Consider the following 19,279-nt stretch of genomic DNA (forward strand, 5'->3'; position numbering starts at 1 on the left):
GAGATGATTGACCCCAAACAACCACAACCATCTTCCTTTGTGCTAGGTATAACTCCAGCAGGTGGAGAGTTTTCCCCCTGTTGCAGGTTGACTTCAGTTTTGCTAGGGCTCCTTGATGCCACACTTGGTCAAATGCTGCCTTGATGTCAAGGGCAGTCACTCTCACTTCACCTCTGGAATCCAGCACGTTTGTCCATGTTTGGACCAAGGCTGTAATGAGGTCGGGAGCAGAGTGGTCCTGGCGGAACCCAAACTGGGCATCAGTGAGCAGGTTATTAGTGAGTAAGTGCTGCTTGATAGCACTGTCGACGACACCTTCCATCACTTTGCTGATGATCGAGAGTAGACTGATGGGGCGGTAATTGGCTAAATTGGATTTGTCCTGCTTTTTGTGGTCAGGACATACCTGGGCAGTTTTCCACATTGTCGGGTAGATGCCAGTGTTGTAGCTGTACTGGAACAGCTTGGCTAGAGGCGTGGCTAGTTCTGGAGCACAATTCTTCAGCATGACAGCCGGGATGTTGTCGGGGGCCCATAGACTTTGCTGTATCCAGTGCGCTCAGCCGTTTCTTGGTATCACGTGGAGTGAATCGAATTGGCTGAAGACTGGCTTCTGTGATGGTAGGGCCCTCAGGAGGAGGCCGAGATGGATCATCCACTCGGCACTTCTGGCTGAAGAGAGTTACAAACGCTTCAGCCTTGTCTTCTGCACTTGCGTGCTGGGCTCCGCCATCACTGAGGATGGGGATGTTCACAGAGCCTCCTCCTTCCTGTTAGTTGTTTAATTGTCCACCACCATTCACTGCTGCCAGAACTTTTGCTTGTCTCCCCCCGCCCCCCCCCCCCCACTGTGATCACCTTCCCTGCTCCCCCCACCCCACCCCACCCCAACCACTGACTGTCGGCCAGCTCTACATCAATGCCAGCCAATCTCCTGCCATCCCCCAACCAGCGAGCTGCCTTGGGACTACTGCCCCATGCAACTAAAGCTCAGCCCCCATGCCGGTTACAACAGGCTGGCTCCACGTCATGCTGCCAAAAGTTAAAACGGAGCTCAAATTGTACTGCTCGCATTGAGAGCCTGACCAGAACTGTTGTTCACCTTACTGAGAAATAAAGCAACTTATCGATTTACGTCCAGCCTCATCTCACCAAGTGTTTGCTCAGACCGCCTTCAGCGAGATTGAAGAAACGCACTTGTAAAAGACAGGAATATTCAGTTCAAGTCACAAGGGGGCACTTTTGTAGTAACCTAGGTTATGCCTTCGTGTAAATAGGAAAGTTAGAGGCAACTCCCATAAAAGTAAGACACGTCGCCGATGCTTTCAGGAGTGACTAACACCACTGAACTAAAGAAGTTATCTATAGCAGACCTGAATTTATGGAAGTATCATTGAACAGAATTTTTTTTTTTAAACTTTGTTGGAGTGAGGAAACAAAGCAGGATGTTGTACAGAACCTCAGAACATTTGGCCTTACTAAAAAAAGAAAAATATTTATATTTAGCATTTCGTTTCATTTTTAATAGCTATAAAGCATGCTTATTTTGTGAAAGAAATTTGGTGTTTGATGAAAGAATGTTCAAGTTTGGCAAAAATCAGTTGACTATGAAGTGTTTAAGGGCTAGGTAAAGATATTTTCCATTTTGGTGCTCGCTGTGGTGTATGTAACCTGTTCCACCTTAAGAGAACTACTACTTTCTCTTGGCTGCTGTATACTGTAATACTGTAATACCGGTGGTGACCACACCGGTATATAAGTGTTGTGCAAGGATTTGCTGGGCAGTTCAGCCCTGACCTTCGAATAGTAAAGACCTGTTAAAAGTTATTCTTGTTGTATGTGTCCAGTGATTGATCCTAAATGTAACTGGGACATACAGACTCAACAGTGGCAACGAGTCCAATCTTACCCTGCGGCAAATTTACATCCAAGGCAGCTTCGTCCTCAAAACGGGCATCGAGAAGAGGCATCCGCCCTCATCATCCTGCTGAGCACCATCGCACGGGAGGCATCGAGAACCCGGGTTAAAAAGAAAAAGAATTCTGACCACGAAGCCCTCCATCAGCGACAGGCAGTGATCATCCCTTCTACCACGGTGGTGGGTAAGCCGATCAGCGACACGAGCAGAAAGTCGGCCGCGTTGACTGTGGAGTAGGGGAGGGAAAACGGAGGAATAAGGGCGGAGAGCTCGACCACGGCCAGTAGAAAGGGCCGGGCTGCAATCGAGGCCGAGAGGCGCAGCGACTTGGGCAGCTTAAGGCTCGAGAGCCGCGGAGAACTCAAACACAGCCGGTGTACAGGACTGGGCTGCGAGCGGGGCTGCGAGGCAAAGCAGTGTCGGGGAGTTGAGAAGCTTAAGGCACGAGAGCCGCGGAGAATTCAAACGCAGCCGGTGTAAAGGACCGGGCTGCAAGCGGGGCTGCAAGGCAAAGCAGCGTCGGGGAGTGAGAACCGCTGGGGAGGCGAGAACGGCAGCAGCAAGGCAATCGGCATTGCAGCCAGCGGGGGATGAAGGCAAACGCGGGAATCCGCCATTGTAGTCGGCGGGGGAAGAAGACGAGTAACAAAAAGTCACCGCAGGAAAAGTACAAAAAGGTACACAAGGTGACAGAGAACAGTTCGAACGAACAGAAGTCAGATTCAGACTCCAGCAGTAATGAACTGGGTAGTCTAAGAGTACACAATGTTGGTAAGGAAGCAGACCTCCAAACAATTTGGGTCACACTTCAGATAGCAGGAGTCCAAGTGAAGATGGAATTGGACACTGGATCGGCATTGACGGTCATGAATAAGAAAGATTGCAAAAGGTTATTCCCACATATTCCCCTACGGGATACGGAGATTGTATTGAAAACATACACGGGGCAAAGAGTATACCCCATCGGGAAGATAGAGGTAAAGGTGGTCCACAAGGGCAAAGAAAGCCGAGGAATGGACTTATATGTGCTACCTGAGGGAGGTCCACCACTACTGGGACGGGAGTGGATTAGGAAAATAAATATGGACTGGCATTCCTTAAAAGCACTAACGGTAGATTCCGGTACAAAAGATGTCAAACCTAAACGATTGTCCAGAATATTGGACGATGCTAAAGAGGTGTTCCAACAGGGACTGGGAACACTGAGAGGAATTACGGCAAACATCAAGGTTGAAGAACATGCAAACCCGAAATTTTTCAAAGCCAGACCGGTACCTTATGCAATACGACCTGCTGTGGAAGCTGAGCTGGAAGGGCTAGAACGTTCAGGAGTACTGTCTAAGGTAGACTGGAGTGAGTGGGCCACGCCCATTGTCCCAGTCATGAAGCGTTCATCGAGCAACAAGCCGGGGGAACTGGGGAAGGTTCGCATCTGTGGAGATTTCAAGATCACTGTTAATCCGGTGCTTCACACGGTGCAGTATCCGCTTCCACGGATTGAGGATATCTTCGCTTCGTTGTCTGGCGGGAAACACTTCACCAAGATAGACCTGGCGCAGGCGTACTTACAGATGGAAGTTGAGGAAGAGTCACGCCAGTATCTCACGATCAACACGCATAGAGGCTTGTACCGGTATAATAGACTGGTTTTTGGAGTGGCATCGGCTCCAGCAATTTGGCAGAGGGCCATGGAGCAGGTATTACAGGGAATTCCAGGTACACAATGTTACCTGGACGATATTCTGATTACAGGAGATGATGACGAGGAACACCTTGCAAACTTGGAACTGGTGCTCACCAGATTGAAAGAATATGGTCTTCGAGTTAATCGCCAGAAATGTGAATTCTTTCAGAAGCAGATCTCGTACTGTGGTCATGTCATTGACCAGGAGGGGCTTCATAAGTCTCCTGACAAGATCGAAGCTGTTGTGAAGGCTCCCGCTCCGGATAATGTATCCCAATTGAGGTCGTTTCTAGGGTTGATTAACTATTACCATAAGTTTCTGCCAAATTTATCCACGGTGCTGCACCCGCTGAACGCTCTTTTGCAGAAGGGAGTACCATGGAAGTGGAGCGAGGACTGTAAGAGGGCCTTTCGCGAAAGCAAGGCATTGATCACCTCAGAGGAAGTGTTGGCTCACTTCAACCCAACGCTGCCTATTCGTTTGGCTTGTGATGCTTCTCCATATGGTATTGGGGCAGTACTCTCACACAAGTTGCCAAATGGCCAGGAGAGGCCAGTTGCGTTCGCATCCAGATCATTGACCTCCGCTGAGCGCAACTATGCTCAGATAGATAGGGAGGCTCTCAGCCTTGGGTGGGGAGTAAAGAAGTTTAATTATTACCTGCAGGGCCAAAAGTTTACGCTTCTGACAGACCACCAGCCGTTGGTATCCATTTTTAACCCTAAGAAGGGTGTTTCGGTGATGACAGCACAGAGACTCCAGAGATGGTCCCTTTTCCTAGGGGCACATCAATATCAGATAGAATTCAAAGGTACAAAGCAGCATGGTAATGCTGATGGGCTGTCGCGCCTGCCACTACCTACAGAGGAGGAGGCACCGACGGTTGACCCTGTTGAGTTATTTCACTCGACCATCATCGAATGTTTACCAGTCACCAATACAAGTATTGAAAGAGAAACCAGGAACGACCCGACACTGTCCAGGGTCTACGAAGTGACAGTGAAGGGATGGCCAGCACATGGTGATCCACTGTTACCGACATTCTCAGCAAGACGAGAACAGCTGTCCGTCTGTCAAGGAACATTGATGTATGGAACAAGGGTGATTATTCCTCCTAAGTTAAGAGAGAGAGTTCTAAAGGAACTGCATGAAGGTCATCTGGGGGGAGTCAAGATGAAAAGCCTTGCTAGGGCTTATGTGTGGTGGCCGGGTATCGACCAACAGATAGAGGAGCTGACGAAAAGCTGCTCAGGGTGCCAAAAAGTGCAAAATGCACCTCCAATTGCACCGCTGCATCCATGGGAATGGCCTTCAACCCCATGGCAACGTGTACATATTGACTTTGCTGGTCCTTTCATGGACTCCATGTTTTTAATTGCGGTGGACGCACATTCTAAATGGCCAGAAGTGATTAAGATGACTACCACTACCTCGGAAAAGACGATCGCGGTGTTAAGAACGATATTTGCGAGAAATGGATTGCCAGAACAAATATGTTCAGACAACGGACCGCAGTTCGTGTCAGAAGAATTCCAGAGATTCATGAAGAAGAATGGGGTGAAACATTATACCTCTGCCCCATATCATCCGGCTACAAACGGGTTGGCCGAGAGATTTGTACAAACGTTTAAAAAAGCAATAAAGGCCATGAGCGAAGATCAGATTCCACTACAACACAAGGTGGACAAATTCCTACTGGCATATCGAAACGCCACCCATGCAGTGAGAAACCAAAGTCCTGCCATGATGTTCTATAACAGGAGGTTACAGTCCAGGTTGGACTTGTTAAAACCAAATGTGCGGAGGGAAGTTGAAAACAAACAGTTCCAGCATATAAATAACAAGACCAGTCGGAGCTTCGAAATAGGACAACCAGTGTTAGCCCGGGACTATAAAAACGAGAAATGGCAATCTGGAACAATTCGGGCCAGACAAGGACCCCTGATGTACACGGTAGATATTGGTGAAAATGTAATACGGCGTCATGCTGACCAACTGGTAGAATCGAGAACAAGGGTCGAACCCATGGTTACGGCAGAGACAACCGTGAAAGAAGTTAGTGAACCTGAAGCATCTACCTCAGAAGTGAATGTACCTGATGATGATGTCCAATCCATAAGAGACCAACTAAATGAGTCACCCCAGCAACGAGAATCAAAGACCCCTGAAAGGCGTTATCCAACTCGAATCAGGAGGCCTCCTCAGAGACTGAATCTTTGAACTGTTTTGCATGAAGTTGTATATATATATATGTTATGTTAAATGGGGATATAACTGTTAAGCTAAAAAGGGAGGATTGTGGTGTATGTAACCTGTTCCACCTTAAGAGAACTACCTTAAGAGATGTACTACTTTCTCTTGGCTGCTGTATACTGTAATACTGTAATACCGGTGGTGACCACACCGGTATATAAGTGTTGTGCAAGGATTTGCTGGGCAGTTCAGCCCTGACCTTCGAATAGTAAAGACCTGTTAAAAGTTATTCTTGTTGTCTGTGTCCAGTGATTGATCCTAAACATAACTGGGACATACAGACTCAACACTCACAGCACAGGCTGGAGTGCATATCAGCAAGCTGTGCAACCCCAGTCTAAGATTTCCTACTCACTCAAATTAATGCATGGAAATCACAGGCTGGGATTGCAATAATTTCCTGATATGCACTTGAGCCATGCACTGGGAGCGCCAAAGTGGAAAGTCTCCTCTAGTTATTTACTTATTCTGAAAGACATCTTGGGGGAAAAATTCGGTATCGCCCCGTTTGGGGCGCCATTAGCGGCCGTGCGCAAAGTTTAGCGCCTGGCGCTAATTATCGCCTCTGACTGCAAACTTGGCTTTTATCGCCCCTGGAGGTGATTGGAGCGCTAAATCAGATGCTTCACACCTGTCTTAAGGCGCAAAGGCTGAGGAGCGCTGGCGAAGCTCATGTGCTGTCAGTCAGCAATGGAACACAGACACACTGGCGCCGGCCAGTTCTTAAAGGGGAGGTCTGAGGAAAGCTCATCGACCTGAAACGTTAACTCTGTTTCTCTCTTCTCAGATGCTGCTTGACCTGCTGAGTTTCTCCAGCATTTTTCTGTTTTTATCTTAAAGGGGAGGGTTGATTTTGCTCTCCATCCACATCCTGCTCATTGCAGCCTTGAATCCCTGGAGGCCTGTACATCAAATTTGCTGGAAAGAACAATGGAGAGACCCAGGGAAAGAGCTCAGAGTGCAGCCCCCACAGTCTCTTCTAAATAGATACAAGGAAGGGCAAATCAAAATGAACCTGCAATGTGCTGCTCAGTATGCAAAACTCCTTCACACAGTGTTGAATCTCTCCAGAAGTCTCTCTCTCTCTCAGAATGCATGGTGCAAAAATGTCACCAATAAAAAAAGGCAGGAAGCGGTCACCTTTAACTAGCGCTCCCCCAGTCCCTTCCTGACTGCAAAACGCTCCCCTCAACCTGTCGTTGCTAGCGGCAGGCAGGAGGCGCCACTCAATATCCGGTCCGGGGCGCTACTGGGGCGTTGCGCATTCGACTGATCTTAAGGCGCAAAGGCCGCCGCAGGAGATTGTGGCGGTAGTGTTTAGCGCCGCCGCAAAATGTCTAGTTAATTTCGCGAGCGGCGCAAACATCACCGCGCCCGGGCACTAGTTGCTTTGTGCCCCATTAGCGCCCTCTTAAGGCGCTAACAGGAGGTGCAAACAACTGAATTTTTCCCCCCTTGACCCTTAAATTCCACTCAGATGCAAGCATACAAATGCTTAAATCGGTTTGTTTGAAATTGCTATGTTGCTGCAGTAGAAGCACTAACTCATTTATTTTAATGAGTTAGCTAGCACCTCTGCTAAAATAGCAAAGAGAGGGAATTCAGTCAAACACCCTAAATTTTCATATACTGGGATGCCATGTATAATTTTATTCCCCTTGTGTTTCCGGTCCCATGTAGTTTTAGTATTCTAGTGATTCCTTCTTGTCAGTCCAAATCGTCATGTGCTGCATAAACAAATCCTTAACTAAAGAGCTGAGACAGGTGTAGAAATAAAAAGAGATGAATAACATGCACAAGATGATCAGGGTTGCAAATCCGTGCATGGATTTAAGTAGTTATCATCACGGCTGGGTTAAAGAACCAAGGTTCCAAAATGATGCAAATGGGATGACAGCAGTCAGGCGTTTAACAGATTTGTTTGAAATTCCCATTGCCACCATTTTACCAGAGGTGTTACTCTGCTTGAAACAAATGGGTTAATCCTAAATTTTCGAGAGTCATTTTAGCCAAATAACTTAAGCATTCAGCTGCTAGTCTTCCATGGTATAATTCCAGGGTTCAAGTATTTGGGCAATCATGAAAAGTGCCATTATTAATTTTTTTTAAATCATCACACCCATCCCAGAATTGGAGAGACAGCCCCAGAGTACACGACTTGAGGGCAGCTTTTCAATTTGTATTCTAACCCAAGAAAACAAACCATTTTCAATTATACGCCAAGCCTACATACAGTGCATACATATCTGAGCTACATAGAGTATACAGCATAGAAACAGGCCATTCGGCCCAACTGGTCTATGCCAGCATTTATGCTCCACATGAGCTTCCTCCCACCCCTCTTCCTCTAACTCTATCTATCTATCAGCATATCCTTTGTTCTGGACCAATGGACTTTTTACATGCAGTGAACATTTTATATGCAGATAGCAACCTCTGGTGGTGGTTATTGTGTTAGCAGTTTGTATGCTGGAAAGGTCATCTGATCTTTCTACCTTTCTTCCTGTGTGAGGTCATTTGACCTTTGTTCCTTTCTTCCTGTGAGAGGTCATTTGACCTTCGTACCTTTCTTCCTGTGTAACACAGGAAGTAGAATTCCAGGAAGAACCTGGCAGTAATGGAGGATTCCATAAGGGTTTCACAATCCAATGTAATCTGATTTCATATGTTAGGCCAAGCGCAATATCTGTGAGTATCTTTGTTTCTAAGCATAATAGCAATGTTGTCAGAGTAGTATTTTGACAATAATATGTTTATAAAAGGTTAATATTTGATAGTTATAGAAATTAGTCCAAATGTTAGTTATACAATTAGTCTATTCTACTGTTGTAAATATGTTTATATCTTATGTAATATCGAATGTATAGTACTCAGTTATGTACAAAACATACTTTGTCTTTGTTTACAGTTTCACAAATTTGTTCAAGTAAAGCTTCAAAACAGCAAATGGCTTCACGAAGAATTATTTTTGAATAAGTGTTTAACTTGCTGGATAACTAGATAGGAGCACGTCTAGGGCAGCCAGTACATCCTTCTATTCCTTTCTCCCTCATGTGCGTATCTAACTTCCTGTTAAATGCATCTCTGCTATTTGCCTCAACTACTCGTATGGTGGCAAATTTCACATTCTTACCACTCTTTGGGTAAAGAAGTTTCTCCTGAATTCGTGTGTGTGCTGTGAGGAGGATGCCGAGAAACTCCAGGATGATTTGGACAGGTTGGGTGATTGGGCAGATGCATGGCAGATGCAGTATAATGTGGATAAATGCGAGGTTATCGACTTTAGTGGCAAAAACAGGAAGGCAGATTATTATCTGAACGACAACAGATTGGGAGAAGGGGAAGTGCAACGAGACCTGGGTGTCCTTGTGCACCAGTCGCTGAAGGTAAGCATGCAGGTGCAGCAGGAGGTTAAGAAGGCAAATGGTGTGTTGGCCTTCATAGCGAGAGGATTCGAGTACAGGAGCAAGGATGTCTTGCTGCAGTTGTACAGGGCCTTGGTGAGACCACACCTTGAGTATTGTGTGCAGTTTTGGTCGCCTTATCTGAGGAAGGGTGTTCTTGCCATGGAGGGAGTGCAGCGAAGATTCACCAGACTGATACCTGGGATGGCAGGAATGACGTATGAGGAGAGATTGGGTCGATTGGGCTTATATTCGCTGGAGTTTAGAAGAATGAGAGGGGATCTCATTGAAACTTATAAAATTCTAACAGGACTAGACAGACTAGATGCAGAAAGGCTGTTCCCGATGGCAGGGGAGTCCAGAACCAGGGGTCACAGTCTAAAGATAAGGGGTAAGTCATTTAGGACAGAGATGAGGAGGAATTTCTTCACCCAGAGAGTGGTGAACCTGTGGAATTCTCTACCACAGAAGGCAGTTGAGGCCAATTCATTAAATATATTCAAGAAGGAGTTAGATACATTTCTTAAGGCTAAAGGGATCAAGGGATATGGGGAGAAAGCAGTTACAGGGTACTGAATTTGGATGATCAGCCATGATCTCATTAAATGGCGGAGCAGGCTCGAGGGGCCGAATGGCCTACTCCTGCTCCTATCTTCTATGTTTCTATTCCCCATTGGATTTATTAGTGGCTATCTTACATTTACGACATCTAGTTTTGGACTCCCCCAAAAGTGGAAACATTTTCTCTACATCTACCCTGTTGAACCCTTTCATTATCTTAAAGATCTCTATCAGGTCACACATCAGCCTTTTTTTTCCCTAGAGAAAAGAGCCCCAGCCTGTTCAACCTTTCGTGATAAGTATATCCTCTCAGTTCTGATATCATCCTTATGAATCTTTTTGCTAATGCCTCTATATCCTCTTTATAATAGACCATAATTGTGCACAGTACTCCCAAGTGTGGTCAAACCAAGGTTCGATGCAAGTTTATCATAACTTCTCTGCTTTTCAATTCCACCCCTCTAGAAATGAATTCCAGTGCTTGGTTTGCTATTTTAAGGCCTTTAAAGTTGCTACTTTTAGTGATTTGTGAAGCTGTATCCCTAGATCTCTTTGCTCCTCTACCCGATTTAGACTCTTATTTTCCAAGCAGTGTGGTCTCTTTATTCTTCCTACCAAAATGCGCCACCGCACAATTAACTACATTGAAATTAATTTGCCAATTACATGCTCATTCTGCAAGTTTATTAATGTCCTCTTGTATTTTGTTGCATTCTTCCTTGATGTTAGCTACTACAAACTGTGTTTTTTCCAAGAAATAGCCCAAGTTAGTTTACATCTAGCATTAATCAATTTTCTTTTTTTTTTAAAACAAAACTCTTTTTACTTACCAGCAGGTAGTTCATAGTAGGTATCCAACAGGATTTCATGGAACGTTGCATTTTTTGCACCACAAATTTCATCTCCTTTTGTAAGAACTTCAGAATTCAAATTCCACCAAATCCCAAGTCCTTCCTAATAAAATGTGTACAACAGCTTTACAAATCAGGTGATTATTTGTGAACTTTAAAAAAAAACAATTTACATTGGAAAAGCACCACAGGAAACCAGACATAGATGATATGTAGGTACTCAAATATTATTTTACATTTAAAAAGTTTATATCTACATTATCTCAATTATACAAATTCACAGAAACATTTATTTTTGTAATCCTAAAGATGTTACAAATGACATCTTTACATATAGCACATGAAAAGTTACAATGAAGAGATGTCAATTATTAAATTGGAATGGTTGATTTCAGTAGCTTTTAAGATCAAAATGCAACATTTTCTTTATTTAATTAGCAGTATGTCCCTTTGATGGGACAAATCTCTTTTGTTCCGTTGTATGTTTCGTTTGGTCAATGAAGACATGCAAAATGGTAATTTCTTCCTGGAGCACATTACTGCATTTGTGGCAATTGGTTTCTCTATTGTTAATTATAAATATGCATGCAATACTGTAGAATATGCCTGGCATTCTGAAAAGATGAAACAGACTGAAAATTGCTGTTCAGAAACAAAACTTTATTCAACCTTTATCAGAGGCCCCCATCAATCCAACGCCATTCTTAGAAAGGAGATAGATTGGGTCTTTCATTAGGCACAAGCTACACCTTTCAGACATCATGTTGTGTGTGTGTGTGTGTGTATCTCAATTTATGTACTTCACATTAGCATTTAATAGTAAATAAAAATATGAAATACTCCAGTCTATAAACCTCTAGCTGGTCTGGAAGTATAGTGCAAGAGCACATTAAATTCAGTGTAACTCCTCGAGTATACACCTCACCGATGAAAGGGTATAGTAAAGTATGGCTTCCTGAATGTAGGGAACAAAGTCACAGGAACAGCAGTTTTGAGAAGGAAGATAGTTCTAAAATATCCTAAAATGTAACAGGAAAGTGCCAGAACCAGGTGGAAAAAAGCAACCATCATAGGCAATGACATATCCAAAATTACTCTACATTTAGACTTGGAGAAATATTCTACCTTGGCACCAAGGTAAGGAGCCTCACCTATTGACTCCAACGCAATGCCAAAAGTGTAATATAAAGCAGGTAACTATTCATTTTAGCGCTTTCCATGAGACCATGTAGAAGATCATGCACGGGGTCAGGAATGTGTCACTTTTCTTTATTCGCTTATGGGATGTGGGCATCGCTGGCAAGGCCAGCATTTATTGCCCATCCCTAATTGTCCTTGAGAAGGTGGTGGTGAGCCGCCTTCTTGAACTGCTGCAGTCCGTGTGGTGAAGGTACTCTCTTATCTGAGGAAGGATGTTCTTGCCATGGAGGGAGTGCAGCGAAGATTCACCAGGCTGATACCTGGGATGGCAGGAATGACGTATGAGGAGAGATTGGGTCGATTGGGCTTGTACTCGCTGGAGTTTAGAAGAATGAGAGGGGATCTCATTGAAACTTATAAAATTCTAACAGGACTGCACAGACTAGATGCAGGTAGGATGTTCCTGATGATCGGGGAGTCCAGAACCAGGGGTCACAGTCTAAGGATAAGGGGTAAGCCATTTAGGACTGAGATGAGGAGGAATTTCTTCACCCAGAGAGTGGTGAACCTGTGGAATTCTCTACCAAAGAAGGCAATTGAGGCCAATTCATTAAATGTATTCAAGAAGGAGTTGGATATATTTCTTAAGGCTAAAGGAATCAAGGGGTATGGGGAGAAGGCAGGGACAGGGTACTGAATTTGGATGATCAGCCATGATCTCATTGAATGGTGAAGCAGGCTCGAGGGGCCGAATGGCCTACTCCTGCTCCTAACTTCTATGTTTCTATATTTCTATGTGCTGTTAGGGAGGGAGTTCCAGGATTTTGACCCAGTGACGATGAAGGATCGGCGATATACTTCTAAGTCAGGATGGTGTGAGACTTGGAGGGGAACCTGCAGCATCAAAATCAGCCATTGCAAATATAACCCAGCAAGTAAGTTTTTAAAAGTTAAAAACCAACTCTGGTGGCCCAGTGTAGCTCTACTGACACTGGATTTTAAAGAAACTGACTATCTAGTCAGATCTTAAAATATCACACCAGCTCCTGGTCCGACAACGCCTCAATTTTAAAATCCTCATCCTGGTTTTCAAATCCCTCCATGGCTAGCCCCTCCCCATCTCTGTATCCTCCTCTAGCCCTACAAGATCTCTGCACTCTTCCAATTCTGGCCTCTTGCGGAACCCCAATTTTAATCACTCCACCATTGGCGGCCCTAAGCTCTAGAGTTCCCTCCCTAAACCTCTCCGCCTCTCTACCTTTCTTTCCACTTTTAAGATGCTCCTTAAAATCTACCTCTTTGATCAAGCTTTCAGTCATCTGTCCTGATACCTCCTTCTGTGGCTTGGTATTAAAAATGTTTTTAATGATATTACACTTGTTAAGCACCTTGGGACGTTTTACTACATTAAAAGGGGAGAAATTCGGTATCGCCCCATTTGAAGGGCACAATTATCGGCCGGGCGCAAAGTTTAGCCCTTGGTGCTAATTATCGCCTTCAACTGCAAACTTGGCTTCTATCGCCCCTGGAGGTGATTGAAGCGCTAAATCAGGTGCTACACACCTCTCTTAAGGAGCTAACGCCAAGGAGCGAGGCGCTACCTCAGAGTGCTGGCGAAGCTCATGTAATGTCAGTCAGCAATGGAACACAGACACACTGGCGCTGGCCAGTTCTTAAAGGGGAGGGTCGATCTTGCTCTCCATCCACACCCTGCTCATTGCAGCCTTGAATCTTGGCCTGGAGAGACCTATACATCAAATCTGCTGGAAAGAACAATGGAGAGGCCCAGGGAAAGAGCTCAGAGTGCAGCCCCCATAGTCTCTTCTAAATCGATGCAAGGAAGGTCAAATCAAAATCAACCTGCAAAGTGCTGCTCAGTACCCAAAACTCCATTACACAGCGTTGAATCTCTCCAGAAGTCTCTCTCTCTCTCTTTCTGAATGCATGGTGCAAAAATGTCGCCGACAAAAAAAGGCAGGAAGCGGTCACCTTTAAATAGCGCTCCCCCAGTCCCTTTTCGACTGCAAAAACGCTCCCCTCAACCTGTCATTGCTAGCAGCAGGCGGTAAGGCAGGGGGCGCCACTCAATATCCGGTCAGGGGCGCTACCGGGGCGTTGCACGCTCAACTGACATCACGGTCTGCGGGCGCAGGAGATCGTGGCGTTATGTTTAGCGCCGCCGCAAAATGTCTGTCAATTCCGCGAGTGCCGCAAACATTGCCGCGCCCGAGCGCTAGTTGCTTTGCACCCCATTAGCGCCCTCTTAGGGAGGCGCAAACCAACCAAATTTTCCCCCCTAAATGCACTATATAAATGCAAGTAGTTGTTGTTATTGGGAAGCAATGATCCATAGATGTGTTTTGAGTTCATATGCACAGACTTCTTTCTTCCCATTTAGAAATGCACGGAATAATCAAGGACAGCAGTGTGGAAGGGAAGTCATTTTTGACAAATTTAATGGAAGATTTTTTTTAAATTGAAGAAATGATTGATGGGCTAGACAAAGAGAATGCAGTAGATACAGTGTATAAGTATCTTTAGAAAGCATTCATTCGATGAAATGTGTCACAAGAGGCTTGTTACAAAAATTCAGGTGCATAATCTAAGAGGAAATGTAACAGTATGGCTAAACAGTTGGCTGGCAGGAAACAAAGGGTTATGGTTAATGGGTATTGCTCAGATTCACACAGAAACCCCACAGTGCAGATAGAGGCCATTTCGGCCCATCGAGCCTGCACCGACACATATCCCACCCGATCCCCGTAACCTCTACACCAACACATATCCCACCCTATCCCCGTAACCCCACGTATTTAATCCCCCTAACACTAGGGGTCAATTTATCATAGCCAATCAACCTAACCCGCACATCTTTGGACTGTGGGAGGAAACCGGAGCACCCGGAGGAAACCCACGCAAACACAGGGAGAATGTGCAAACTCCACACAGACAATCACCCGAGGCCGGATTCGAACCCGGGTCCCTGGTGCTGTGAGGCAACAGTGCTAACCACTATGCCACCGTGCTGCCAATTGGAGACACTTTGGAAGTGATCTTCCCTAAGAGTCAGGGTCATGTCCACTTTTGTTCTCAATTTATATAGATGATTTGAACTTGGACTTGGAAAGCACAATATTAAAATTTGCTAACAGAAAAATAGAAGGTTTAGGCCCACTGTAAAAAAAACCATCAGGAGTACATATACATTAGCAGATAGCTGGCTATTGCAATTCAATGCAGAGAAATAAAACGTTTTTCCTTCCAAAATGCAATAGTTCATAAGGACTAGGAGCATACACTCAATGAAAGACACTGAATGGTATGGATGAGCAGACACCTAGGGGGGTTCAAATATATAATTCCCTGAAAGAGTCAATAGCATAGTGGGTTTTATAAATAGGGAAACTGGTGCAAATGCAAAGCATTTCAGGTAAATTTGCACAAGGCAATGGTTTGTACACAGTTAGAATGACGTTTTGGGCTCTATGATTCGCCAACTGCTGCAATGTGAGCAGAAAGCCCATTGTTCCTGGCACCATAATAAGATCAGAACCAATACTGCAGCTTTTTATGCAAAATGAAAGTGGCATAAGATAGTGGGCCAGAAATTCTAGAACGGGGCTTGCAGCGCGTGCAAGCCCCATATTTGCACTTACCCCGCGCTCCTGCCGATCAGCTCCAGGGACGCCTGCACTTGCAGAAACTGAAAGAAGAATCCCGGGCAGCGTATGATGTCACGCCGCCCAGGAGTGCAGCCAGCGCGGAGCCAGGAGCGTGCAGTGTAAGTGAGACACGCCCCTTGAGGTCTCAGTTTCACTGGACACGCCCCCAATGTTTCTGTCAAGCTGCTTTGCTTTTTTACATGCAAAGCAGCAGTTTAAATAGGTTTTTGGAAGTTTTTTGAAGATTTTGGTAACTTTTATAAACTTTTTAAAATGTTTACATTATTTTGAGTAATCTGAAGTAGTTTTAAAGAGAATTAAAGCAATTTAAAGACTTTTAAAAGCCCTAAAAGAATTTTTTAAATTCCATTTATTTATTTAGCAATGTCGTCGTCATACGCGTCTTCACACTGTTCCCTTTGGGGAACTGTATGAAGTGGTGGAAGGATTTATGGCCGTGATTAATGCTCATTCCGTGACCGTAACCATCTTTGAACCAGCCATTAGGGCGGTTAGTCCTATGGCGGGAGGGTTTTACGGGCTCCCACAAGCTATACAAGGAGGGGGGGCCACCCACACCCACGGACGCAAATATCCCACTGGATGTCAACCCAGAATTTAGAGCCGGAGCTCCGACTCCACTTGCCGGGACTGTCTGGAGCGGGGTTCGAAACCCTACCCTGATCTGGCCCAGCGGCGGGGATCCTACCGCTATGACAAAGGCCCAATCCGATTAGCAACGTGAAATGGCAGCATAGGGCTCCAGTCACGGAGAGGGAAAAGGCGCAGGAAACGTATGGGTGTCACCTTTTGTGCGGAGTGGGCCTTTTGCGTAGCAGTAAGCATCCCCGCCGCTGGGCCAGAAGGAGTAGGGTTTTGAACCCCACTCCAGACAGTCCCGGCAAGTGGAGTCGGAGCTCCAACTTTAAATTCTGGGTGGACATCCAGCGGGGTACTTGCGTCCGTGGGTGTTGGTGGCACCCCCCCCCCTCAGATGGGTTGTGGGAGCCCGTAAAACCCTCCCGCCATAGGACTAACCACCCTAATGGCTGGTTCAAAGATGGTTACGGTCACGGAATGAGCGTTAATCACGGCCATAAATCCTTCCACCACTTCATACAGTTCCCCAAAGGGAACAGTGTGAGGATACGTCCGATGATGACCTCTTGCGCAATGCACCTCCTTGGACCCTCAGTCGCAGATGCGAGGGGGCAAGTCGTGCAATTGTTAAATTTTTTATTTTATTGACATGTAAAATGTTGGCCCAATAATTCCCTTCCAAATGCGCTAGTACGGTTGGGGTACTTACGCATCTGGCCGGATGAAATGCCGGTTTTCAGCATGCACAGTGCATGTGGGGAAAACCGGCATTTCCTGTCCTCTGAACGAAGGGGTTCAGAGGCAGAACGCGTGCGACTGCACAGGCAGCGCGTGCACAGTATAATTCGCCGCTTTCATTAATGCTTTCAGTGAGGTCCAGTCATTACAACTTACACATGAAAAAAGCATGGGTACAGTTGCTACAGAGGCTGCGGAGGAAGATATTTCTTATCGTGGAGCTTCTGAAAGTATGTATGTCTGTATATATTCCTTTGCGTGTTATGTATATATTCCTTTACTTATGTGTATGAATGTATTATTTAATTATGACTTTCAGAGAAAGTAACTTATTGGAAAATCATAATTAAAAACATACATTCATACACACTAGTAAAGGAATATAAAACATACATACATATACATAAAGGAATATATGTGGACATACATACATAACTCATTCTCACATTCCATTCACACAGCCACAATTGCTCCTTCTACCTACCGTTCTGAAAATCCTTTTAAAAAAAAAATTTTAACTTTTAAACTTACTTAAAATTTCTTAAAATAACTTCCCTCCCTTTCCCAAACAAAAATATTGCATTTCAAAAGCTCCACGATAAAATATATCTTCCTCCGCAGCCAATGAACAACTTTACACTTGCTTTTTTCAAGTGTAACTTCTAAGGACTTAACCTCACGGATTTCATGAATGAAATCCACGAAGTTCACTGCGCAAGCGCTGCCTGTGCAGTCGCACGCGCTCGAGGTCTGGAAATGCCGGCGTTCCCCGCATGCGCTGTGCAATGAAAGTTTATAGATTTTGCCACCACAAGTAATATATGACAAACAGATTCATCAGATTTGCATCTAGAACTCCATTTTAATCCAATTTTACTTGAGCAACAGTTAGAACTGCTGAGGCTTGTGTGTTAGAATCACAGGTTGGTTAAAAAAAACACATTTCAAAACAATTTTAAACCAAAATTATAAGATGTCAAGCTACATTTATAATGAACTAATCGGATGGTATTTTGCTAAAAGCACATTTCATTGAATAGCACAATTTCTCATTGTGAAACTCGGGTAGTTTCAAAGAAATCTGATGAATTATATATAATTTTATTCAATATAATACTTGCTAGTTTTATTTTATTTAGTTTTATAGAAATAATAGAAAGGTTGTTTCAGTTTGTTTTCATTATACTCTACATGAAAGTAGATGTTGAACTCAGAGATCAGCAAGCTGGAGGATAAAGGACGGTATATAACAAATTTAGTAGAAATGTTCGGGTAAATTCGAGAAAATACTAAAAATAGGGCAAAATTCTTGCTATTGCTAATTTTAGTGGGAAAATGGGTGACGAGTGATTAAAATGTAGGTTGATAGCCTTAAATGGACTATTTAGGCCGTTCTGACCATTCCTACCCTCCAAAATGGATTAACAAGCATAAGTGATGAATGTGAATACTACACAGGAGATTTTTCTTTTTCATTGGAAAGCAGGGATGTAGTGGTTATTGATGCAATGAAACAGGGCACACAATTTTGGAGTCCAGAGGGCACAAAACTCTCACACTAGGTATTAACCCAGGCAGAGTTAGCTGGTTGATGAGCAGTTCACGAGGAGGCTTAGCCTCAACAAGGAAGTTGGGACTCGGGTGTGGCAGCTTGTCCACAGTCACTACAATTGCTCCTGAGGGCCCTTCCAGGCACCTGCAAAGGTCAACTCAAGACTCGCCCATTTTGCTTATCTTTTGGACCCAGCACACTCATTCCTACACAAAGGAAGGTTCCAAGATATGTTAAAAGTTTATGAATGTTGCTATATTTATGGTATTGTTGGTGCATTTGTGTGTCGTAAATTTGCAATATTCCAACTTAGATTACGCATAAAAGACGCAACTCGTAAATGTTCGTGATAAAAAAAGCTTGTGTTACTTATGCTTTAATTGTAAATTTTAGGATAGACAAGAAATAATTCCTTTTTGCAAACCAGATGCACTACTGCAAAACAAAATACTGTGGATGCTGGAAATCTGAAATAAAAACAGAAAATGCTGGAAATACTCAGCAAGCAATGTATGCAGATCAGCATCTCTCCACAGATGCATTACTGACAGTTTTGCTAAACATTTCTGCTGATATTAACACCAAAATTCTCCATCTTCAAAATGCAAAGGTTCTTCAATTAGATTTTTTTAAAACTTACCTCAGTTGCATGTTCAATTGTTCTGAGTGGAATCCATACAGTGCCCAGAAGTGTGTCCCATATCAAGCCTTTGTCCCATACTTCAACAACAAGACCTTTTCCTAAATCATTTATTTCACTGTAAGAGAAATATATATATTTTTAAATAGAGTGTAAATAATGCAGGTCACATTTGCAATTATTGTTCACTAATTGACCAGTTTCCTTTTGAAGCATTCTGCCTTGGTACTGTCTTTCCTCTTTACCATAAACAACAAATACATGAGTGTTAATAA

General features: G+C 44.3%; 1 protein-coding gene across 5 annotated transcripts in view; it reads right to left on the reverse strand.

Annotated features, from left to right (window-relative positions):
• Positions 1–19,279, reverse strand: part of unc13c (unc-13 homolog C (C. elegans)) — a 794,870-nt gene that overhangs the window by 700,967 nt on the left and 74,624 nt on the right. For all 5 annotated transcript variants that reach the window (XM_085968794.1, XM_085968796.1, XM_085968795.1 and 2 more), the window contains exons 4-5: positions 19,005–19,122; positions 10,652–10,775 (exon numbers count right to left, since the gene is read on the reverse strand). In XM_085968794.1, coding sequence (XP_085824920.1) covers positions 10,652–10,775; positions 19,005–19,122 — 242 coding nt within the window. The remainder of the gene's footprint in view (positions 1–10,651; positions 10,776–19,004; positions 19,123–19,279) is intronic.

Source organism: Somniosus microcephalus, chromosome 27 (assembly GCF_052327205.1).
Source record: "Somniosus microcephalus isolate GS21.2 chromosome 27, FLI_Smic_1.0, whole genome shotgun sequence".
Taxonomy (NCBI): Eukaryota; Metazoa; Chordata; class Chondrichthyes; order Squaliformes; family Somniosidae; genus Somniosus; species Somniosus microcephalus.